General features: G+C 40.2%; 1 protein-coding gene across 3 annotated transcripts in view; it reads right to left on the bottom strand.

Annotated features, from left to right (window-relative positions):
* The window catches only part of ttll5 (tubulin tyrosine ligase-like family, member 5), an 83,686-nt gene extending 62,568 nt beyond the window's left edge, over positions 1–21,118 (bottom strand). The window contains exons 1-8 of one of the 3 annotated variants that reach the window (XM_031580737.2): positions 20,761–21,118; positions 19,519–19,576; positions 17,350–17,504; positions 15,640–15,746; positions 15,434–15,516; positions 12,683–12,789; positions 10,679–10,809; positions 9,644–9,726 (exon numbers count right to left, since the gene is read on the bottom strand). In XM_031580737.2, the coding sequence (XP_031436597.1) occupies positions 9,644–9,726; positions 10,679–10,809; positions 12,683–12,789; positions 15,434–15,516; positions 15,640–15,746; positions 17,350–17,408 (570 nt within the window). In that variant the 5' untranslated portion in view covers positions 17,409–17,504; positions 19,519–19,576; positions 20,761–21,118. The remainder of the gene's footprint in view (positions 1–9,643; positions 9,727–10,678; positions 10,810–12,682; positions 12,790–15,433; positions 15,517–15,639; positions 15,747–17,349; positions 17,505–19,518; positions 19,577–20,760) is intronic. The other 2 variants (XM_031580736.2, XM_031580738.2) reach the window with 2 other exon arrangements.
* Between the last annotated feature and the right edge of the window lie 4,308 nt (positions 21,119–25,426).

Here is a 25,426-nt window from a genome sequence, read left to right as displayed (position 1 = left end):
ACTTTATGGCATCATGTAAAGGGCATGGTTGAGAAAACTCTGAAAGATTGTCAGATTTAGGTGCAAACACCAGCTGTATTATAACATCACTCTATTTAAGCTTTTAAGTTAGTTGCGATTGCAGGATTTAGCAAATTCACTTTTCGAGTTACCTTGTCATCTTGATTCACCACAAACAAAATATCAGCTGAAATATAGGCGTTTAATTATTTCATAGAGGAGCTGGTACATTCAGTTATCTACAAACTTACAGTTGGTCTAACAGTTAGCAATGAAGTCTGATACCAAGCATTTCCGCCAGCTATATTAGATTTTTAGTTCCCCCATTCATTTCAACAGGGAAAAGGGGATGAAAAACTAGAAAAAAAACACTGGGTCTAGTCTATCAAAAAGCTGTGCACACACCAGGATCACACCATTAGGACAGACCTTTGAGCATTGGAATGGCGTTGAGATCTCTAAAAATGTAGGAGAAGTCGTCTGGACAAGAAACATGCAGAATACTAATAACTAGAGATGTATTGCTGCAAGAAAATGCGAATGCCGCAACAGCCGTCGTCCTCTACTTACAGTAACACATGTAATTAAGTGGATCCTAACACTTTGCCCTACAAAAGAAAGATTTAACTCTGTTACCACCGGTTGGTTAAGCAATAAATATCACCTAAAAAGGCGATACACCAGTGACCACTATTCATATATTAATCAGTTAATGTTCAAAATGAGTTGGTGGTCTTCATTGTGTGCAATGCACATGGAGAACTCGACCACTTTGTTCACCTGAAGAGTGTCTGTTCTCTTTGCCTTCTCTTCACAGAAAGAGATGGTAATCAAGACTCTTTTCATTAGTGGTACGTTTGTTTTCAGAGATCGAAAAAAAGAGACACATTTGGTGTTTGTGTCCAAGACGTTTGAGCTCTTGAAATAGTAGACACAAATGTTAGAGCTAGAGGTAATGAAAGCTTGGTTACCAACCTATACGTCTGAGGTGACACTGGGCCCTAATTTGAAAGGGCAACGAGCTGTGCATTATGCGTGTGATGTTATGATATCTGCAAACATTGAAGGGAGGAGTATAAAATAATTGTGTTTTGCATCTATGCATTCATATGACACAAGAGTAGCGCAAAGCCTTTGTGGGACAGGTGAAACGGCACATTCATTTGTGGGCGTGTTGTTGAATGTGTGTCTTTTGAACCAATCATACCAACAAGAATTTGAACATGTGCAGTAATGACAAGCCACTTATGATTTGTTTGGTTCCAAAGTCCAACAGACATCAGTGCATGTTAAGGACAACTGTTAAATTGTCATTTTTGAAATGATGTCATATGTTGTGTGGATGTCATACAAGCCCAGCACTGGTCAAACCACCAAAGGCTAATCATTGCCATGGTTTTCACATCATTTAACATGTAGACCTATGGGCCTAATCAACATGCAAGAAAGCAAGCTAAATAAGACATTAGGGGCCTCATTTACTAACATTGCGACCGCAGCTTAATCCGCGCATTTGCCAAACCGCAAATAACGCACGGTATTTTGCATCCTATTTATCAAACAAGAACCCTCGTCGCGTCATCTGCACCTAACACCGCCCATTAGTGTTATTTAGCGCTCCGCGAAAATAGGGAAGAAAGAGCCTGTGTGTTCCACCGTGGATGATGAGCTAAAATTAGAATTAGAGCTTTTGGTTCACGAGGTTACATCAAACTAACCCAGGTAAATATAGAAACTTGTGATCACTTTGAATTCAAGACTGTCTTTTATTGGTGAGCTGATTTGGGGAAATTAAACTTTTCAGCGAACATTGAGTGTCTGGGTTGCTACGGTTACCCCTCAGGGTGCCTGTGCAGCTTCATATTAACGAGTTTATGTTCACAAGAAAGTTCGTATTCACACATATTAACATGGGTTAATCACACACAGGCAACTGCAAACTGTTAAGATGGGTCTCTAAGCCAGAGATAGCTAGGATAGTTAATATCCAGGTTAACTGCTCCATAGCATCCCGTTAAATAGTCTGGTAGGAATACACGACACCCCTTACTTTAAAACGGCGTATTCCAACACTGAAAACAATGCTTTTCAAAAACGCTGCCCTAGGCAGATACATTTGAAAACTGTAGTTGTAGGTTGCCATGGCACTGATGGTAGCTTGCGCTTGAGAGGCTATAACATCAAAATAAACATGGAAGGTGAAATGAATATGCTGCTCTGTCTCTACAATTTACTTACCGGTAGTTTAGTTAGTGTACTTCGAGTACAAGTACTTTTCCTGAATAGATACGCGTTACCCTTACGCAGAAGGTGTACACTGTACTCGGTGTGCTTGAACTATGAAATACCATTTAAACCATACAATGAACGGCGATTCTGGGTAAGACGTGGCTGAACTTTTCCCGAACAGCTAGCTGGTGGGACAGTTTGTAATTCTATTTGTTTGTATGCCTATATTAAATGATATATCAAATATAAACATTTTTCAAATTTCTCGCAGGCACATAGTTTTAATTTAGCAGCTGATATGTCATGCTAAAACACCTCTTGTTTCGTTACTAATACATAATTAGGCGCACTTTACGCATCTCCTCCCATCTCTTTGCGACGAACACCCACTTTCCCACACCCACTTCCTAGCAGCGGTAATCTGCGCTTTTACTCAGGTGCGCCTCCTTTGGAAATAGGGTTTTATGTCTTTACCCGCTATTTTACGCCTGAAATGGGCGCAATCCTGTTAGTAAATGAGGCCCTAGGAATTCTATTTCAGTACAATATAGTGGAAAGGTAAGTGAATAAGTTAGTAGGAAAGGGTAGCCTTTCGCCCTTATGTTACCACTTATGAGGTGGAGAACCAAGCATATGTTTTGACACACACAACTGTGCCATAGCTTTGGATAATTTAGCTGACATTAGCTGTTGGCTTGTATTTAACATACTGCTAAATGGGGTTGTTTTCTGTGTTTCAGAAAAATCTTTATTGATTGAACCCTGATTGCAAGTCTCCACTATCATAGAGAGAAATTATAGTCAATGGTAGATAACCATTTTATCATAAATCCCTGTTACGTTCAAGCAGACCTTACTTTCTAATCTTAGACCTCACAATCTAACCTCTAGTTAGAAGAATGGCTGGAAGGATTGCAACTTATTTTGACACAAACACTGAATGGGCACCAAATAAACAAGGGTGCGACTGTGCACAAATAGCAATACTCTCCTCATGAGAGCCACTAGGATAATGTTGGTACTATCCTGACAGGAGCACCAATACAATGTTGGTGATCTCACCCAATTGGACAGGCATCAACTATACAATACATCAGCAAGTTGAACTCAACTACCCAATAACCATGACAAGATGTCACGACAATAAAGTTCAGTGGACAAATCGCATCAGTAAATGAAAGTTAAACAATCTGTTGCTTAGCCATGTAAACGACTACGCTAGGTTAAGGCCCCGTCACACCATGACGTTCTTGTCAACGTTCTATGAAGTTAGAGGAAACGTTGGTAATCGTCCATGGTCGCTGGTATAGCACCAGAAGAGCGTTGTGTGAAAGCTGGTGAACGCTGTAATCGTCAGTAATCGTCAGTGATCGGCGGAGAACGCTGGTCCGAAAATACATTTTTGAACATGCACAAAAGTTCTCATGGAGACCAGCGTTCTTCAACGTTTCAACGCTGGAGAACTTTAGTGGAACGTTTTATTAACTTTGCACGCGTTTGGCTATTGTAGTCAGTCGTTGGGTAGGGTAGACCGAGTACAGTTGATGCACCCGAAATAACTTATGTGCGCAGCAATCCTGAGACGTGATTTTTTGTTTGGACATGCCTACTAACGTCCTCTTTGATCCCGGGAAATTTGAGCACCTAACCCATCTCTCATACAAAGATATCGGCGAAAGTTTTTTCACCAAGGGAAGATCTTGATTTTATCATGATTCATGTCCCTTCTACAATTAATATGTTATTAACCATACGTGATCAACAAACACAACTTACATCATTGCAAACGTTATTCTGTGCACTATAAATCTACATATTCCATGCTATCATGTCATGCAAGGTCATTGCATAATCGAGCGAAAAGCGGAGTGGAGGGTATATATGCTTGCTTGAGCCCAGCATGAAGTAGATGTACTGAACTTGAACATAGCTGAGCACTGTTATAGCTGGTGCTGTTCCATGGCAGATGGATATGATATGAAGACTCTTGTGACATGGACAATGTGTGTGGATGTGTTGATGTTTTCTAATAATAAACATTGAGAAACACAAATTCAGTGTCAAATTTAAATCATTTATTTTAATAACATAAAACCCCAGGAATAACGCCCGGTATTTCGTAAATCACAGTAATAATAACAGTAAATCTTCGTCCGAAGACATTGCTAGTGAAAGAGGCTTTGTATTCTTCTTACTTTCAGCAGGATTTATCATCTTCTTACTTGCAGCAGCGCTAGTAGCAGACACGTCAGCACACGTTTGTCGCGCACAAGTGACATGTCACAAGTCGCGGTTACATGCTCCTCATGCGTGAGTCCCACGCTAGTAGTCATGCGTCAGTCCTACGCTATTCTTTCGTTAAGTCACACGCCAGATGTGTCCACCTCGCCCTAGAACGCTCGAAATTGAACGATTAGAAAGTTCAGAGAACGTTGACCAGAACGTTATGGTGTGACGGGGCCTTTAGCTAGATGTATGCACCGTTATTATATTGAAGTTACCAGTCCTTGACGGAAGAAGGGTGCGCTGGCGATTACCGATGTCTGTTGAGCCAGACTGGAGAGGGTTTAACTCGCTTTGCTGGCTCATTGTAAAGCTAGATAGCACTTTCTGTTGCAGCTGCTTGCACTAAACTTGTTTATTCTTGGTTAGCGGTGTGTTCTTGCCTTACAAGAAATCTTAGGCAGTCACTGCCTTGAGAAATGAGTTTGGTGAGTCTGCAGCAGTCTGAGCAGACTACACGGTAAAGATAACACACTCTAGGTGTCTTGGGGTTTTGTTCACCAGGTCAGATGGCGTAGTTCAGGTGACATCAGGCTACAGTTACAGTGATCGATTGGAGGAGAGGTGCTGACCGTTTACACAAGTTCCTGATTAAACCACACAATGAACAAATTCCATTACCTTGTATGCCACAATCAATAGTCAATGTTATAAAAGAAGATACACAAAACAGTACAATATATTTCAACAATTTATTTAAATCAAGATGTATACAGCTTTAAGAGTAGAATTCAAGCCCTATCAAGGTACCTAAACAAAAACATTCCTAGACTCTTGAAGTCTTTATCATAAAATCTAAATTGTTACTATAAATGCTATTACAGAATTAATTTACACCCTGAGCAATCAATGTAATTTGTTTATTTGACCGGCTGTTCATATGAACTTTGATGGTATGTTTTGTTTTATGTTTGGCAATGTCCAAAGTCAGGGACCAACAGAGGACTTAAAGAAGAAGAAAATAACTTTTTCTTTTTTTAATCTTTAACGGTGTCAAATAACAGACAGCCTTTAAACCGTTTAAAAAACAGTTTACATGTTTGCGTATTACAGCGAGTACAGCATACTATCTGATACTATCTGTATCTGTTCAAACCAAGGTTATTATAGTTTTGCATTTTTCACTAGTTTTTATTTTTATTTCGTTTTGACTTTTTGTTTTCAATTTCAGTTTAGTTTTAATTAGTTTTTAAAGCGGGTTTGCTAGTTTAGTTTAGTTTCTATTTTTTGAAAATGCTTAGTTTGAGTTTAGTTTTTATTAGTTTCAGTATTAGTTTTAGTCTTTACCGCGGAATGCAACAGACCAAGGGGGGCCCAGTCAGGGAAGCTTAATTTTGTTGCTTGCAAAACAAAATGCTCAAAATGAATAGAAGATACAACCTATAATAAATAATATGTAATAAAAACTCACCAAACATACCATTTAAAAAAAATTATTCACTTAGGACAGATGAACAGCCATCCACAAAAGACAACTATGAAAGATCTGTGTCAGACGTGTGTCAGTCAAAATTTGCGCATGTCCTTTTCAAACAGACAGGAGACAGCGAGACGGTGAGGCAGCGACGAGCTGTGCCTCATCTCAGATTGCGCAATCCATCACAAACTGGGTTGAGCGCATGCGTAGAACCTATTTAGCTTTGCTGATCTGACGTAAAGCCGCAGTGAAAAAGCACGGAGAGGAGGCAAACAGTAGCCTACGGGCTGAAACACACCAAACGCGTTTTTAAAACGGCAGACGCTTCAAAAACGCCTTGGCAAAGTGCGGCGGGCAAAACATTCGCAGGATCACCAGGCTGTTTTGCCCGGCGCCTAGGAAGCGGAGCTGCGTGCGCAACCTGCCTGGGCCGAGTGTGACATTGATGAGCGGTGCGCCTCCGCGCCTTGCGCTGGAAAGTTGAGAATAGTTCAACTTTTAAGCGCATCTAAAAAACGCTAGAAAGACGCAACGCGTGGCGGAGAAAAGGCGCACACGCAAGACGCGCCGTACCATAGGAAACAATGCATTTGCTAGCGTCCCGTTTTTAAAAACGCGTTTGGTGTGTTTCGGCCCTACCTCCGCTTCAATGAAGGGAGCATGCGAGAGGCCACCGGTCGGGTTTATGCTTGTTCTGCCGTTACTCTTCTTATATTTGACCTTGACTACGAAAATGGAAAATTCTATAGCTAAGCTAAAACATTTCTCACAACTGGACTTTCAATCAAAACGTGAATTGATCAATAATGGGAGAATGCCGTAGCTAAAAGGTATGCTTCAAACGACGAGACAGAAGATAACTCGATCGACTTCTCACACCCAAAGCCAAATTGCTTTGAAAATACCTCAAGAATAGATTTTGGTTTTGGACGTACAGCGGAGACCCTCAGGGGGCCTGTGCAACTTCGTAAGAGTTCATATTCACGAGTGCATAATCACACATATTAACACGAGTTCATCACAAGCTAGCAGCTGCCAACTGTATGTAGCTACCTTACCTATGTGTGTGTAAATGAATGAATATGAAAAACAACCAGTAGTCAATGTGCAAGCTGCCAATTGAATGGTGATTTAAGCTACTGTATTGGGTTTCTATATTTGTAAATCTGACTCTGAAGTGCCTCACCAGCCACGAATCTCACCGCACGTTACTGTTCCAAGTAATCCCAAATAGGACTCTGTCGCTTTCTCCCGACTTTTGCCGCTATGAAACCAGGTGAGGGGCGTGTACTAAAAGTGGTACGGCGGAAGATAGACTATGTATGAAATAAATTGACACCTATGAAATTCATTGACAAAGATGAAAACTAAGGACATTTTCTCTATAATTCTATTTTATTTTAGTTAGTTTTGTAAAGACACAATACAGTTTCAGTTAGTTATCGTTTTTTTATGAAGCCTCGTTTTTATTTTTATTTCAGTTAACGAAAAAAAAAATCACACCTCGTTTTCGTTTTTTCGTTAGTTTTCGTTAACTATAATAACCTTGGTTCAAACCAATGACTTGAAAATTACAGTTTTTACAGTCATTGGTTCAAACAACCAAAATGATCAAATTAACAAAATGAAAAATATTTACATTAGAAATATCTACACTGGAAAAGTTTAGTGCTCATGGCAACTCATTCAGTTTTATTTTCTCTGCATCTCGTATATCTCAACCGGCAGGAACACTTTTTTTGTCTTGTTGTATTTTATAGGAAGTGGTGCCTTGTTTACAGAACTCCGAAGCAAATTGCAGGTGCTGCGACCCGGAGCAAGGGTAACGTATTTATAATAAATAAGTTAATAAATAGGCTGCATACATTCTGATGGATAAGTAAATATACACATTCTCTGTTTATTAACTATTTGTTTTGGCCACCTCTGAGGAGGTGTCAAACCCAGGTACACAGCTACAAAGCAGAGACGTCTGCACCCTAGACCACATTCGGACAGAATATGACCAAATAAATGTGTTTGAGGCGGCCCACTGTAGGCTAATCTTTTTTCTAGTGGCCGGATAGTTACTGGCTAGGCCAGGAGTTCTATTCACACAGTTGCACACTTGAACCTCTACACTTTAAATTCTACACAATTGGTTTTGTGCATTTTGCTTTTTTATCAATAAACCTATTTTTTTCTTTGTTTATGTCCTTGATTGTAGTGTAGCTCATAGGATGACAATACCATATAGCATATACATATACATAATCTTCAGTAAGTGCTGTATTTTGGGCATAGGCTTACTAATAATACACAATTATTATTACAATTATTATTATTATTATTATTGTTACATTTACATTACATTTAGTCATTTAGCAGACGCTTTTATCCAAAGCGACTTACAATGTATACACATTTTACATGTACACTGATGGCACACTGCACATCAGGAGCAATTAGGGGTTCAGTGTCTTGCTCAAGGACGCTTCGACAGGGAATCGAACTAGCAACCTCCTGATTACTAAACGACTTCTTTACCTCCTGTACCACTGTCGCCCCATTGTTGTTGTAAGGGAGGGCTAACCCAAGCCTGTAGGATAATGTGACCAATAGCGACAGATCTACCAAGATCAGGCCAGGTAGTTCCACTGCTTTCCATAGGCTGATTAGTTATTCTTTCTCAACCATTTCTGGTACAGGCGAATGTGAACTTCACAGGCTGCAAACTGCTGTTAACTGCCAGGAATTCGTGAGATTTTTGGGCATTCATGGGGACGAAAATCCCACTTTTCATGCAGGGTTGAGTAAATGGAAGGGGCAACCTTTTAATTGTACTAAGTATCCATGCCATTAAGATATCAAAGGTGCGGTTCGGGTTTCTGCCGAAAGGTTGTTGATGTTTCAGCTCAACAGCCAATCAAATTACAACCTTTTCCTCCATGCTATTAAAGCAATGTTTTGATTGGCTGGAATTGGTTCGGTCCAAGCCACTATATTTGTATCCCATTTATAGAGCCTGGACTGTACAAAGAACAAGAGTCTTTTGATCACACTCACACTTGTAATTCTATTTGTATTTCTAAATTGGATTGGAATTGTGGACCACACCTTTGTCTGTCTGATAGTGCAGAAGTGTTTTGCCATCATACTTCATTGCTGTTTTCTTCCTGGTCACTTGTTAGTTCTTGACAGCTATATAGTCAGTTTTATCTATCAATACGCCAGAAACATTTTAAACAGTTTTGGTAAATCTCACTATTAGGCTAGTCCAAGTCAAAACAGACATGGGTTATGTCAACATATATACAATTGTGTTTCTTAAAAGTGGATATTAATTATGGCAAGAATGGTAAAAGTAAGTCAAAACCCCACTTCCATGTTAGGTTGAGGTGAAATTACACTGCTGAGTTCTAATAGAACAATGTCATTCTGAGTGCATACCAGAAATCCAATTGCAGGGACACATTTCCAGTGCAGTACCAGTGTGCACTATTATTGATTGTGTATTAATGCAATTAACACTGCTGTGCAATACAAGACATGACTATAAGACTTGCATTATGTGTAGAAGAGGTGACCGGGATGACATAAAAGATCATTAAACAAAGATCATATGTGAAGAATGTATGGACTGAACGAGTAGTGATGGTGTTGGTCTGACTTACATTGATCATATGTGAAGAATGTATGGACTGAACGAGTAGTGATGGTGTTGGTCTGACTTACATTGCTAACCAAATAAATGCCTCTGCCACGGGAGGAGGCCACTGGCTTGATGATCCAAGGTCCCTTGTCCTTAGAGAAGGAGTCTGCCATATAAACAAGGAGAGGAAGTTCAAAGATTAAAAGAAGAAAACAAATTTAAAAAGAAAAATATAGCTGCAATCAGGGATGTGGAGGCCAAGCAGTCCAGCAAGGCATAGTTGCCATGGAAACCTGATGTTGTTATGACAAATCACAATTTTTTTCACTTGCAATCAAGTAGCCTGATTAAAAAGTCATATTTACAACAACAATTTGTAATGTAGCCTAGGCCTTTTCACAAAAGTATATGTTAAACATGCAGTCCTCAATTCTGGCGAAAGATTGTCGATATTTGAGTTCAACCACCAATAAAATTACACTACTGTCTTCCATTCTCCTGAAGCAAAGTGGTGATTGGCTGGAAGAATGTTTGGCTCAGTCTGACTCAAAACTGTAAACGAAGACTCAAGTTTTATTTGATTGCACATTCTAGACAGATAGCTAGAAGAACATTAGCTTAAGAAGAATTTAGCTTAGCTTGAAAAGTGTAATGCGTTATAATCAAGGACTGCACCTTTAACTTCACATTCTGCTATTGAAAATAGTCTAAAGCACATAACCTACTGCATAGACTGGAAGCCAGATGTGTCTTTCAAACACGCAGTCACTTAGAAACAATATGGCCTTGCTTGACCAATTCGAATTTGATTCATCCTTATCTTGGGTAGCGGCAGACACATACATTTACAATTAGAGGAAAAGAAAAGCTACCAATATTTCTCCAGCCTCCGACGCCTTTGTGTGAACAGCGTGGGAAAATTATATTTTTTAAATTAATTGGAAAACAGTCCTAAGGACAAGTACATGACAATGCTTACTGTTGAGCCATGAACATGTAAATGCCATTCTTGTGATGACAAGGTCAAGTTCTATTTGCATACATGATTACATGATTGATAATGAAATCAACCTGTGAAATCAAACAATAATGTTCAAAAGAAAGAAGGAATATCTTACTGCAGAACTCCTGATATTCTGATGGGAGTACGAAGGTCTGTGGAATAAAGTGGAAGTTCTTGTATCCATATGCCTGCTGCATACGCTGGATGTTTTTGTACAGCCGGTCCTTCCGTGTTAACTCATATGACCTGGACAAGAAGAGATCATAGGAAGATTAACTCACCTCAAAAACTAGTATCACCTGATACTTTTGTTCACCAATGCCTTTTGGAAGGTGCCTATTTACTCAAGTGCAAGTGCTAGTAAACCAGTTGATAGCTGCTTAGCTGCTGTTATTGACCACATGAATTCAAACAAGTCTGTGACTTGGACTGTGTCAGAGTTACACAATGTTTATGTCGCTAATCCTTGGGGCTTGTGCAGGAAGCAAATGCTAGCTAACTTATGTTATTATTATGGTTATGCTGTTGAGAGTTGAAGGATGCCAGACTATTGTTGACTTTAGACAGTACATTGGTAAGTCACTCAAACTAGTAGGACAAGCTGAGACCGCTAATGACGATGATGATGATGTCACTAAGGTTGTTAGAAAAGTGCTGGCCGAGGTCCGGAATATTCCTTTGCCTGGTGAATATAACCTTGACAGCTTTTGACTTGACAAGGTCCTTCAGGATACAAGTCCAACTCTCCTCAAACGTGTCCTACACTTGCACAATGCATCCAGCAGCACATCAGTAAAAGCTGGAATCAGACAACTTTGGGGCTAGCTGTAAAGCTCCACCATAAGTATGGTAGCTCAGAACTGGTTGAGAATGTGAATGAGCATGGTATTGTTAGTAGCAGTGTTTCCCCCACCATTATATTAATTAATTTTATTTTCTATATAGCACCAGATCACAACAGAAGTCATTTAAGGTTACCTTTCTTATAGAACAGGTCTATAGCTTGTTCTTTTATTAAAGAAACTAAATAGCCTTGTGTTATTTATCTTATTTAGACGACGGCATGTCATTTTTGTCTCTACATGGTCGCACGTTTACAATTCTCCTCTACTCTCTGTATCGCGCATGGCGGAGTTCTGCCCCGATGCACACACACACACACACATAGACACGTGCGCGCTCACACAGGTGAGGACAGCGAGCGCGCGTCAGAAAATATGTCTCGTCAACCACCTGAAAAGCAGACAAAAATATCGCTCCCAGGGTGGTGAACATACCTGCAAACTAGTTGCTTTTCGGCTAAATTCGCTGTTTTCCATCGAAATATGTCATTTACGTGAGTCGTGTAGATCCGAAGAGTTTTTATTTGGGGGGGGGAGAGTTGCCACAATTTCCCATGGACTGGACTTTCAGAAACAACAGGTTGCTATCTTCACAATGGTGGAACACGAGTTCCCCATGAATTCAGCGCGACATTGCAATTTTAACACATCACCTCAACTTTCCCGCAAATTTCACCAATCATCGTCGTCTCCCACAACTCCCTCCCTTTCGCGTCTACACCAAGGGCGGACGCAGTGTGGACCATAGGCTTATATTTTCTGAGAGGTGTGCAAATCTATGAAAAGCGATCTGATAGTGTGACTCATTAATGTACTTTAATGAACCTTCAATGAATTTACTGAACTAACTAGACAGGTTTAAGAATGAGAGCAGTGCTAGACAGGTTTAAGAACGAGAGCAGTGCTAGACAGGTTTAGGAACGAGAGCAGTGCTAGACAGGTTTACGAACGAGAGCAGTGCTAGACAGGTTTAAGAACGAGAGCAGTGCTAGACAGGTTTAAGAACGAGAGCAGTGCTAGACAGGTTTAGGAACGAGAGCAGTGCTAGACAGGTTTAAGAACGAGAGCAGTGCTAGACAGGTTTAGGAACGAGAGCAGTGCTAGACAGGTTTAAGAACGAGAGCAGTGCTAGACAGGTTTAGGAACGAGAGCAGTGCTAGACAGGTTTAAGAACGAGAGCAGTGCTAGACAGGTTTAAGAACGAGAGCAGTGCTAGACAGGTGGTCACATGAAAAAGGCTAAGGAGGAAAAATTGAAACCTAAACTTTTTGACAAACCTTGGAAAATGGTTGACCTTCTGAAAAGCCTGAAGACCACGGAGCAGGTAAGGCTTCAGATGAGAGCCTGTCCACATCAGGTTGAAGTCATTACTGTTGGGATGGACCTGTGGCAATACACCAAAACGTATGCATTTGTTACTGGATGATGTTGGTTAACCCTTATTAAACTTCAAATTATACACACATACATACTATCGTACAATTGTGCCCCCCCCCCTACTCTCTATTATATATATATTTCCGTATCTATCTATCTATATATCTATGAAGTTAATGTGAACTTGTGTTGAACTGCATGGGCACCCAGCTGTTTACCTATCCTTGCTATCTCTAGCTTAGGGAACCATCTTAACAGTTGGCAGCTGCTAGCATGTGATGAACTTATGTTAATATTAGAGCTGTGAAAAATAACGCGTTATGATTAAATTACAGGATTAATTAGTTCATTTTTTTAACGCATTTAACGCATGCGCAAAATGAGCTTCCAATATACCCACAATTCCGCCCAATCTGCATTAGTCGGTGGCTCGCCGCTGTAATGGGAAGTTCGTGTTTAAAAAAAACAAAGATGGAACATTCAATAAAATCAAAGTGATATGCACACTCTGCGCGCGAAGACGTTATCGTTTCACCGTAGCAATACCAGCCTTAAGTACCACCTCAACGCGATGCATGCGTTGGTCGGCGAGGGGAGTTAAAGTGGAATGCGCCAAACCACCCTCTCTGAACAACGTAGGCCCCTCATTAAGTCTGTCTTTGCAAAGTTGACTAGCACAGTTGCCAAATGGATTGCAAAAATCTGTAGACCGATTAATATTGTTGAGGACGAGGGGTTCACCGAAGTTTTGCGAGTGGCAACGGGGGACTCGAGCATCAAAGCACAATAATGACAAAAATCCACGAGCTGTATGAAGCTGAAAAGAAAAAAAAGGAAAATGACTTGGCTGCTACGAAACATCAGGCGCTGACAGGAGATCACTGGACTTCTGTGAGTAACGATAACTACCTGGGTGTAACTGCACATATAATCACCGACGAATGGAAGTTAAAGTCGTTTACACTAACGTGCATGAAAACAGAAGAGCGCCACTTTGCAGAGGCATGTGCACAACAGTTCCAAACTGTTGCAAGCAACTGGGCAATTGAAGACAAAACGACCACTATAGGGAAAGAGTGCACGTAATATGATAGCCGCGGCTAGACTACTGTAAAAGGGCATTTAGAGGCATTAGATTGTGTCATGGTGTGGTTAATGGTTGTTTGACAAAAAAGAGAAAACATTTCAAACATCCTATAAAAACAATGGCTAAGAAGCCCAAATCATTTCTGTTTGATTTAAAAAGAAAAGAAAATTTGTATTCAACCATACAATGGCTAAGAAGCCCAAATTCTGTTTAGGATGAAGATTATATTAATGTTCCATATGGAATAGCAAAGATAACTGCTAAAGAGCTGCTGAGTTGCAGCACCATTGGTTTTAAAAAAAAAGAAAACGTGTTAAATGTATATATCCGTCCTTTGTCATAAATCTTTTTGTTCTCACAAAAATATACAGATAAAATTGGTAATATGTGATTAATCATGATTAATCCACAGAAACCTGTGTTTAATCTGATTAAAATTTGTAATCATTTCACAGCCCTAGTTAATATGTGTAAATATGAACTTCTTAAAATGAAGCTACACAGACACTCTTCTACCTTATCTTATTATAACTTCAATCAATAAGACTATATCATTTCATGCAAATGGAACTCTTCCATTTAACCGTTTAAGGTTATCAAAAAGTTTCCTTAGGTAGCTAGCATAGCAACTAGATAACCATAGCAACCCAGAAACGCAAAGTTAGCTGCAATTAGTTCATTTCTGTAATGTGTTATTTAATTGAATGAATTCTTCCCTCTACCACTAAAATGTTCCTCGTACCACTGGCTGCAACACAATCCCAAAGCATGATCGATGTAATCGAGGTGTTTTCATAAGATGCCCATTATTTATCTGCTGTTGTGTTGAAAAGTCGATGCCTATCCAATTGAGTGAGATCACCAAGATTGTATTGGTGCTGCTGTCATATCTAACATTTAAAGACAAAGCTGCAAAACATCCTCTCATTTTAAGGGCTGTAAATGCGGTGGAATGTAGATGTGTAAAAAAGAAACCAAGGCCACTTTTTGTCTAACTAACTCACAGGGCCCTAATTTCATTGAGAGGCAAAGAGCAAAGCAACAAGTAAAGTCTGTCACGCATGAACTAAAGCTATCCTATGGTGTGTGGGAGCATTGTGCTGACCCACACATGCACTTAGGAACTTGCTCATGGTATTAAATTAGTGAAATTATTTTGTCAAGTTTTTTAATGAGCTTTAGTTCATGTGTGGCGGACTTTGCTCATGGCCTATCAATGATATGACTTCTTCAAGAAATCAGGAGATTTAGGTTATGTTTTTATGTTGGGACATAAAAAAGTGATGTGACATGAACACAATACTGGAAAAACCACTGAATGTTGCTGAAAGTGTTTAGTTTAGGAAGGCAACAACTGGAAAATAAACCTGCCAACATGTCATACTAAACATTTTGATGGATGTCATTTTGATTAAGGCCTTCACCTTAAGGTTTATGCCAATGCTTAAATTCTGTCTGTGTGATACAGTGGCGAAGAGCTTTTAATTGAGATAGAATCGACTGATTTTGTTCATTATCAATCCTGACTCCAAAGGGTTAGCTAATGCTAAAGAGGGCATTTTACCTCATGGAATCCATGGTTGGTGAGTAGTCCACGCACCAGTCGACTTTCTGTTCGGACAATCTTAAAGGCCAAATTATACCGCTCTGCAAGTGAACAATGAGACTTGTAATGCCAAATATTTTTTCAATTTACAGACAGGACAATCGAAAGAATAAAAAGAGCTAAGGCCCAAAATGTAATAGTAATAGACAAAATGGATACATTACCACCAATAGTACGGATACTGCCATCTTTGGTCAAAAGGGCCTCAGCATAGAACAACAGAACTGGAGTCTTCCTACAGATTCCACTCCAAGAAATACAAAGATGGTCCCTGATGAGCATGATGCCAGAGAGGAGAAATGGAGGCAAAATAAGAAAAGAGAAAGGGGTGGGTCAGCTGTGGTTTCAATTCAGTCACATATTATATAATGGCATTATTGACATTAACGCTTGTCTAACTGCCTGGGACAAAGCATATATTGTAAATCAGACAAGTGAGAACTGATGACCTGCCCAACCAACAACGGGCACCTTCATCGCTTAACTCCCTGTTCAACTTGCATTTAGGTTGCCTGATACACAGCAGGACACGGCAGACATATGCCTCTAAAAATTGTGACATATTAATAATAAAAAAAAAAAGGTGAGCTCATATTACAGAAAGAACATAACCTAATGGACCCAACTCAACGGAACACTGATGAAACGCGCCTGCTTCAAAACCCCAGTGCATCCTGCTGCTCAGGTTCTATGGTTGCATGTTGTTGTGTTTAGAACCTGTGGGCTACAGACATCACATGTTGTACTGTGAAGGAGGGCCTTTACGGATCATGAGTACAACATGAGGCTCGTATTGGAGCGGTCACCAGCCAGTTGTGTGTTGTTTTAGTGTCCTGCTGCTCAGGATCTATTGGTCAGCCAGTTGTGTGTTGGTGTAGTGTCCTGCTGCTCAGAATCTATTTGTCAGCCAGTTGTGTGTTGGTGTAGTGTCCTGCTGCTCAGGATCTATTGGTCAGCCAGTTGTGTGTTGGTGTAGTGTCCTGCTGCTCAGAATCTATTGGTCAGCCAGTTGTGTGTTGTTTTAGTGTCCTGCTGCTCAGGATCTATTGGTCAGCCAGTTGTGTGTTGTTTTAGTATCCTGCTGCTCAGGATCTATTGGTCAGGTTAGGTTTCTGGGCTGTGGCAAAGTGGAGGAGATCCAGAGCGCATGGCAGCTGGTAATGGATACACTTAAAGAACAGGACTTCAGAGCACATGGCAGCTGGTGCTGGATACACTTAAAGAAAAGGACTTCAGAGCATGGCAGCTGGTGCTGGATACACTTAAAGAACAGGACTTCAGAGCACATGGCAGCTGGTGCTGGATACACTTAAAGAACAGGACTTCAGAGCACATGGCAGCTGGTGCTGGATACACTTAATGAACAGGACTTCAGAGCATGGCAGGAGCAGTCGGGGCAGGGTATCACTGCACAAGGTGACTACCTGAAAGGAGATGGCTGCCATATTTAAATCTAGTACATGTTTTGCGCAGTCTCTGACTCTGCAACAGCTCGTCATTGCGGTTCATGATTATTTGATTATTTTATTTAATGATTTGATTTCAGAGACAATTACAAATATGATATGCATACTATCTACACATACTATTGTATCTGGACTTGTATCTGCTGCTAATTAGCCAATTAAAAAACTGCATTTGACTTTGACGGAACATCTGTTTAACCCATTTACTGCCTCAGGCGCATGTATGTGCCCACAATGTGTGTTCTAGAATACCAAAGACGAGTATGTGCTCCCGAAGAGCATAATTTGCGCAATATCATCATCAATAATAAGACATTGATACTGTGCTGTTAATAGTTTTCTGATTGCTATTGAGTTCTTATTTTATCGCCCAGGCCTGAACAATAGTAAAGAGAGCATATAACTTACTGTAGATCGTCATCCAACGTGGACTCCGTCTCTTCCATACCCCATGGCACTGCTGGCATTTTCTTCACTAAGCAATCAGAACACCCTAAGGTAGGGTCCTTTGTGCTATGTGTCTAAAGCTGAAGAGATGGACATTTCCTGCCATCCACTGTTCACTGCAATTACAAAACATAATGTTTTACTGCCAACTCAGTCAATGATGGAAAGTAACATAACACATACAGTCTGGATCCGGATCAGATTACAAACATTAAGTGACTGTAATAGAATGACAAAACAATCATTTAAGGTAATGTAAATGAGGCCTAATCAATTTGAAGTCATGGGGGCACTCCAAAAGAAACAAACTCAAAAGGTGAGTACTTTAAGCATGTTCTTTACTGCTAGGGCAGAACAATATGGGAAAATATTTAAATTGCGTTTGTTAGACCAATTTCGCGATTGCAATGTATTATTCACCATGCAGAAGCTATAAGTCATAGTAATATTACAAACGCACTATTGGATAGAAGACAGATCTTATATGTAACTGGGAGTTTGTCGACTCTAAATGTGAACCACACACCAAAACCCATCAAATAGCAGAAAAGAAAAAGGAAAAAACACAAACATAGTTCATGGTTCATGAACTGCCACATATTTAGGAGACAAAATTGACTTCTCCAATGTGAAGTAAAGAAAAACATGTCACATCACAAACTTTTCTGCATTCAGTATAGTTTGGTCTGTGCTTCCTTTTGCCTGCCGACAGACTGATTTAAATAATACCATGGCATAGCATCTTGTGGCAACTATATCAGTGACATATGATAAGATACACAATCTGTATTGTTTCTCATTTCTGGGACATGCATTAAGCTATTTTTGCTAAATAAAGTGTTGCATTGCATTGCACCAAAATAAAACCAACTAAACCTTCAAACGTTATCAAGAATTTAAAAAAAAACACCCTCTCATACCTACTCAAAGTGAAACATTAACAACAATGTGAATAATATGCCTTGTTTACAATTTAATATTAGGCGCATCATGTTTCCACCATCTATGCTGATAAAACACCAATATGAAACATTCTAAATGTCCTTTGTAAATCACCACTACACAACACTAACTTCATGAAACATTTGGGTCCAAACACATCAGGTCTGACGTGGACAGTGTTAAGAGTCTACAGTAGCCTAATTGCCAAACTTGTTGCTTGTTGCTAGCAAAACTTGAAAACCTAGAACTAAACTTTTACCAGATTTGCTCACCATACCCTACTTTAGCATGTGTTGTTGTTTTCAGGCATCTGTCAAACTTTCAGTAGCCTAGACGTATGTTTATTTATCTCAGAAGAAAGATGACATGGGCGATGATGCAAGCTGAAAACAAATGCCAATATCAGTATAATATATCCAATGTTTGGAACTTTTGAGCTTCTCCGTGCACTTCCATTCGTTCCATTGAAGTCAATGGGAGTGGAGCTACACTCTTTCTATTCAGTTCTGGATAAAACAGGTTTGTTGGTTAAAAACGATTACACTCCTACACAATCATGATCAGCTATACTTTGATCTTGGCCAGACTCAAAAACAGACTCAAAAACTTGCTTCCTTCCAAACCGCAATCATCTTCTCATTCACATGTCATGCTGCCTATGTTGTTCTATGACATGTGGAAGGTGGAACCGAGCAATACACTTGATAAAGATTGGCTGTTTGTGTCACTTGTGACTGCCATGGAGATGCCATTCCATATTAATATTACTGTGCTCTGGTTGGTGAAACTTCCCGTTGAGCTCCCGATCAAGTTGGTAACGTTAAGATTTTTGTAAAGCCCTCACACTACAGGATCATTTTGACAGTTGAATTGGTTCAGACCAGCCTTTTGTCAGGAACGGCCCTGCAGGATCTAGAAAGTGTCTACTGTAGTTTGTATCGTTATACCGTTTCATTGCCCAGGCCTAGGACACACACAAAATGGACAGCTAGTGGGCCGTGAGTTGCAACGCACTGAAAGCAATGAATTTATATTGTTCATTAAACATTCGTGCAAATTGAGTTCCTTTGAGTCTCCAGTGTTTTGATGCAGCAATTTACCACTTTGTGAAGTCTGTTGAGTAACTAGCTTTGACAGCATCTTCAAATTCATTTTGATGCATGCTTTATGGTCATGTGAGGAACACACCTGTCGTTAACTGCCCAGTCTATGCATTTTGTAGTTTTGTGGTGCAGGACAGACCATTCTGCAAAAATATCAGACTTATTAAAGCAGGATAACTTATATCACCAATAGACAGTTGGCATGCTACCAAGATTTTAGTACCAATATGCTGTTACTGGTGTTTGCAAAGTTTTTATATGCCTTTTAGGTAGTTATCATTTTAAACCAAAACTCTACACTTACAGCTGCTGTAACTGCTGTTAGAATCATTGTGCCACTGTTCATTTCTATACATGCATCACTGCTGTAAAAGGGGACATGTTCAGTGTTTTATTCAATTCTAAACAAACCATAAGCTATTGCTTATGTGCAACTCCCTGATATATTTTGTGATATATTTTGTGAAAATATCTTTACAAAAACTAAGACAGGACACAGGTGACAGGAATGCCTTTGAATTTAATCGGAAGTTCATTTATCTCATCCTTCATATCTATCAGGTGCTTTGTTTGATGGTAAACATGTCACCAAAACAAGAAGCACACACAGACATTGCATAGCCCAAGTTGTAGGCTAACTTGTTGGCTCTTGGCACGTCAATTGTTAGTAACAGTGTTACATGATGTTAGCAACGTACGTTAGATGGTTGCCGATTGGTAACCACAAACAACTGACAGACGAAATGTAGCATATTAACATTAACTTTGCCATAGCAAACTAACGCTACGGATCTACTCACGGGAACATTAACGTTTGATTATTTGGCTTAAACAGCTTAGGAGTTGCTCGCAGCTGACTTGCAATTGCAAAGTGCAACAGAGAAATAACGTAACGTCGGTGTTTAGATAATGTAATTTCAATACATTTAGATAATAGGGGAGATGTCAAGGTAACGTTAATGTTACAGGGAACTGTTAACGTTAGCCGATTTTTCTAATCCGGCTAAATTAACAGTAACGTTAGAGTTACCTGTTCATGGTTAATTTAACGTTACTTCACTATGAATAAAGTTAATGTTAACATAAGATAACGTTAACTTAGAGCAAGCTAAGTGTAGTTCCTGGTTTGGCAATACAAGGTGACTAGCTACACTTCAACGTTAGTTGATACCATTGTCGCTGGCTAGCGACAGCTTGGATAATTTAGCTGATGTAACATATACGTTAGTTGATAAGTTAGCTAATGTTACCTGACAAGCAAATGAAGTAATTAACAACGCATTAAAGCATTCATGTTAAAACGTACAGAGAAATTCCTTGTACCTACCCGATTGTTTCACAAGTAACGTTAAGTTAACTTTGGATGGCAGTTCTGTTGTTCAATGGGTTCACATCGCATTAGGTATATCGACTCTCTGTAAAACAAATCCCTGACGTCACAAGTCCGTAGCGATTCGGTGGGCAAGCTGATGGCAGGGTCAGGTCAAAGATTTTACTCAATCCTCTCCGGTCAGGTTAAAGCAGCAGTAGGCTTTTTGAAATCTAACTACTGAAAAGGCATTCAATAGTCGCAGATGTCCTGCTGTGAAAGCTTTTTTGTACATTTTACATGCGGGGTGTTCCGACCCGGACAGAGCTGAATAGGGCATAGGGCTTCCCCTCGGCAGCATTAATGTACAAGCAAGCCTACTGTAAAGCGAAAAGCGTATGATATGACATCGTCACCAGAGTCACAGAAGAAATATAATGTGCACAAGCAAAATTGATCCATAATGACGTGAAATGTTTCATTAAGTAGTATTTCAAATGCGTATTACGTCTCAAATAATTTATTTCTGAGGAAACCTGGCTTCCCCTGCCTACCGCTAAGAGCCGCCACATAGTCTGTGTACCAAGCAACAAGTCTTTTATTGTCAGATGCACAGAATGACACAGGGTCAGAGTGGGCACTAAAATTCTTAGGACAAGGCACCGCACAACAACCTACCATAACATAGTATAACATAACATGACATACACTCTGTACAAGTACTCTGAACATAATTTACACGTGTTAAAAATATAATAACCTCTACATATAATGATAACATGCAATAACCTTACTAAATATACAAGATAAATATACAATACAGTATGCTAAACCTATAATAAGCTATACATATAATACTAACATATAATACACATATAATAATATTGGTGACCAAGTGGTGTTCATTGACCTAGCTATCAGTAGCAAAGCGTGACAAATGTTATAGAGAAGGCCCAACACGGTATTTACACTAAGTTGAGCAATGCTAAACATATCCTACGGTGATGCATTTCACAGTAACAGTGTGTCTAATCACTTCACATCACGATAGTTAGGTATTTAATATAAAACTGTCAGTTGCCCAAATCAAGTCATCACTTACTAAAAAACAAAGAAAATGTGTTTCAAATGTCAAACAAAGAACGATATAATCCAGGTAACAAATGTCTTGCAACGCATGCTGTAGGATTGAAGCTATCAAAATTGTAAATGATAGGACAAATGGGCTGCCTTGTAAGACACTGTAAGTAGGCCTATTTACAACACAAACTGAAATTCAGGAATTAGGCTATCTCCTCACATGGTAGTGGAAGCAACAAACTCTTTCGGAAACATCGGATAATTGATGAAAAATATATGCATATATACAGCTCCTGCCCAGCTTACTTGGACTGTAACATTCTCCTCTCTTTCAATGAAGTGAAACGATCTATGACTATCTGGCATTTACAAACTCAATGAAATTACCCCTGTTCAGACTAAGAGCAGATTCATCATGCCCACAAAATGCTACTTCTTGCTCTCCCATGTACAACACCACACTGATTAGCCTCTTCATGATCTCAGTTTTTAGTTACCTGACTATTGTGGTTTTTGACGCTTATGGCCACTGCTTGATCGATCAATCCTTACTTTGCCGATTAGCTTTAATTTAATGTGGGACTTTGATTTCTCTTGTCTGTTAATGGCTCTAACTAAATTAGATAAATCTGCAAACCCTGTGGTAACCACAGGTTGCTAGCAGCAGTTAATCCATGCAGTTTTAGCGTTGGGTGGAAAAAGTTCTTAGTTTACTGCGTTTTTTTTGCACTAAAGCAGGGGTTTTCAACTGGTTTTGTCCCAGGGACCACCATTCTGACTAGAAAGTAATTTGCGGCCCACTAATGTGCCTGCACGTGCGTGTGTGTTTGTAACCGCAACCGCCACACCCCCCCCCCCCCCCCCCCCCCCCGCACAGATATTCTGCCTATAACACTTAAATATGTGAAATTATCAGGGCTATACATCTAGTGCTGCTCTGAGCTAGATTGGCCCTCAAAATGTGAGATTTTACAAAGTAATCCTGTCACCACCATGCTCATGTTTGACAATTGTGTAGATGCATTGCGGAGACACCTACTCTTGTCCCCACGGTCACAGCCCATTGGTGAGGTCATAGACTGAAAAGGGTTGTGACTAGCAATATCCTAGCAACCACGTGGTGGGTCTCCCACATCTGAGCTCATCTTGCTTTGCTTTTTGCAACGTAATGCATCAGCAAGGCAGAAAATAAGGACTACTAGTTCTTCTTATCTGCCCTTGCTTATGCACACACACAGAAGGTACACTTTTAAGCACAGACACAGAGAAAGAAAACATCAGCACACATAAGAATCAAAGATACACAGAGACAGAAATGTCATTAAAAAAAAACCCATAAAATGCTAACACTAAAAACTGCTTGAGAGACCCAGCATTTGATTATATTTGATAAAATGCATGTGAATGTCATCTTCACATATACTTTAGACCTATTATATAGAAGCTAACCACAGCTAGCTTTACCGATTGGGGATCACAAGTGTTCTCATAACAACCACAAAGTTGGTAGCCACAATCTGTTGCATTAAATAAACCAGATATTGTACGCGCTATGCATAGTAACACACAACATAAAGATTTCCTCTCTAGCTACATAAGTTACAGGTGGAAAGCTTTGGGAAAAAAGTTGCATCCAGGAGCCTTCATAAGCAAAAATGATGTGGCTCCACAATGAATTATCCTACTTATTCATTATTCACATTACTCAAATGTTGTATGATGTAAAATAGCTTAACAGGACACATGATATGTCCAGTAACAACATAAAGGGGGCAACATCAAAACCAACAATATTTATTGACTGATCTTGAAAGTATTGGCTTACAAAAGCAAAATAGGTTATCACATAGAAAATAACTCAGAGTTTCTTGGAAAATCCACAGGTGTAGGATCCCCCCTTGTAGAAACCTGTTGAATGGAAACATTTGGTCTAGGAGGTCCTAATTATTTTGTTGCCAATTTATCTTGATTAGTTTGTCGTGCCTAGCAACCACGCTCAGGTCACAGGAAGCAGATCCTCCCAGGTCACGGACAATACACAGAAACAGGAATAGGTTTATAAATGTTTATTAAACATAAGACAGGACTGTGGACACAGAGCTGCTGTATGCAGAACCCCACTAAGTGCTAGGCATAAACCCCACCTTTGGGCAACTATGTCGTAACCGGAAAGGCCCCACCCAATAATATTCACACCACAGCAAGTAACCTGCTAAAGGTATTATAAATACACAGTATTTGAACCGAGCCCCACAGCAAAGCCCACAGCAACACAGCACCCCACATGAAAGAGGAGAGTCATCTTAGGCCAGACAATAGCCAACCATGGTGATCTTTATACACACACCTAGCAGTCCCTTGTCCTCCCCCAACAGCCTGTAGTAAGGAAGAATATAAGTTTGTACTGGATGGTCTGTACCCACCGACCAGTACTAAAATCCATGACAGAGGCAGTCTATGCAGAATCAGCACCGCGCTTAACCGCGTTGGCAAGGCGTCCAGTCGCTACCGGCCAGTGTGGCAGGTCCATGCACCGCGTCTGGAGCAGCAACCAGTGGCCTCGTCTTTGCCAGCTGGAAACAAAAGGGAGCTCTACACAGTATGCCAGTACCTAGAGCTGCACATCACCAGGTACCCACACACAAAGGCAGAAACAAACACATCCCTTTCAGGAATACTCAGCGTTCGTTGAGCTGCAATCCCCAGTGCTGGTCGTGTGGTTCTCAGCTCCTCGTCCATCTTCCGTTTTACGTTTCACATCCACCATCTGTGCCTCTCTCCAGCTCATCGCTTGCACTACCCTCTTTATAGAGGGAAGGGACCTATCCCCATGAGCTGCTCCACTCCAGCCCATTAAGCTAATTGCATGCAATTGGCAATTAGATAAGCAGCAAGCGATTGCAGCCCAGTGCCTAGTTCATAACAGGTACAACACAATACACCAAACAAGTTCCAACCAATCAGTCCATGGTATATTACACTTGACAAGTACGTCGACTAAAAGGAGTTTCTTTCAAAGAAGGAATCAAGTTGTTGCACTGAACGCTAGCCATCTTGACAGAATGTGACCACCTTGCTTTTTTCGCAGTAACGTATGACGAAAGCACATTGGGGGGAGCCCTCCCGGAAGTTCAAGTTCAAGTGCTTTATTTGTCACATACACTGAACATGTAGTGAAATGTAAAAGGCTCTACGTTCCAAACTGTGCAAAAATAAGGACATTTATAAAAAAGTTGAAAACAACTATAAATATAATAAGTTCAATAGTCTCACTGCCTGTGGGTTAAAAACTCCTCCTTAGTCTCTCAGTCCTTGCATTGAGACTGCGGAGGTGTCTACCCGACGGCAACAGGCTGAAGAGGCTGGCATTGGGGTGTGAAGCATCCCTCATGATATTCCTTGCCCTCGACCCCACCCTCGTGTGGTAAGTATCTTGGTTGGCATGGTTGGTAGGGAGGCTCTGATAGTCCACTCGGCTGAGCACACCACCCTCTCTAGGTATGTTGAAGGATAAGATTTAATTCTGAACTGTAATCAATGAACAGCATCATCACATAGTTCCCCCTCCCCCCATCCAGGTGGGTTAGAGTTGTGTGCAGAAGGT

This window comes from Clupea harengus, chromosome 14, assembly GCF_900700415.2.
Source record: "Clupea harengus chromosome 14, Ch_v2.0.2, whole genome shotgun sequence".
In the NCBI taxonomy this organism is placed as follows: domain Eukaryota; kingdom Metazoa; phylum Chordata; class Actinopteri; order Clupeiformes; family Clupeidae; genus Clupea; species Clupea harengus.
The sequence above is the reverse complement of the archived record's forward strand: the minus strand, read 5'-3'. Positions and strand labels throughout refer to the sequence as shown.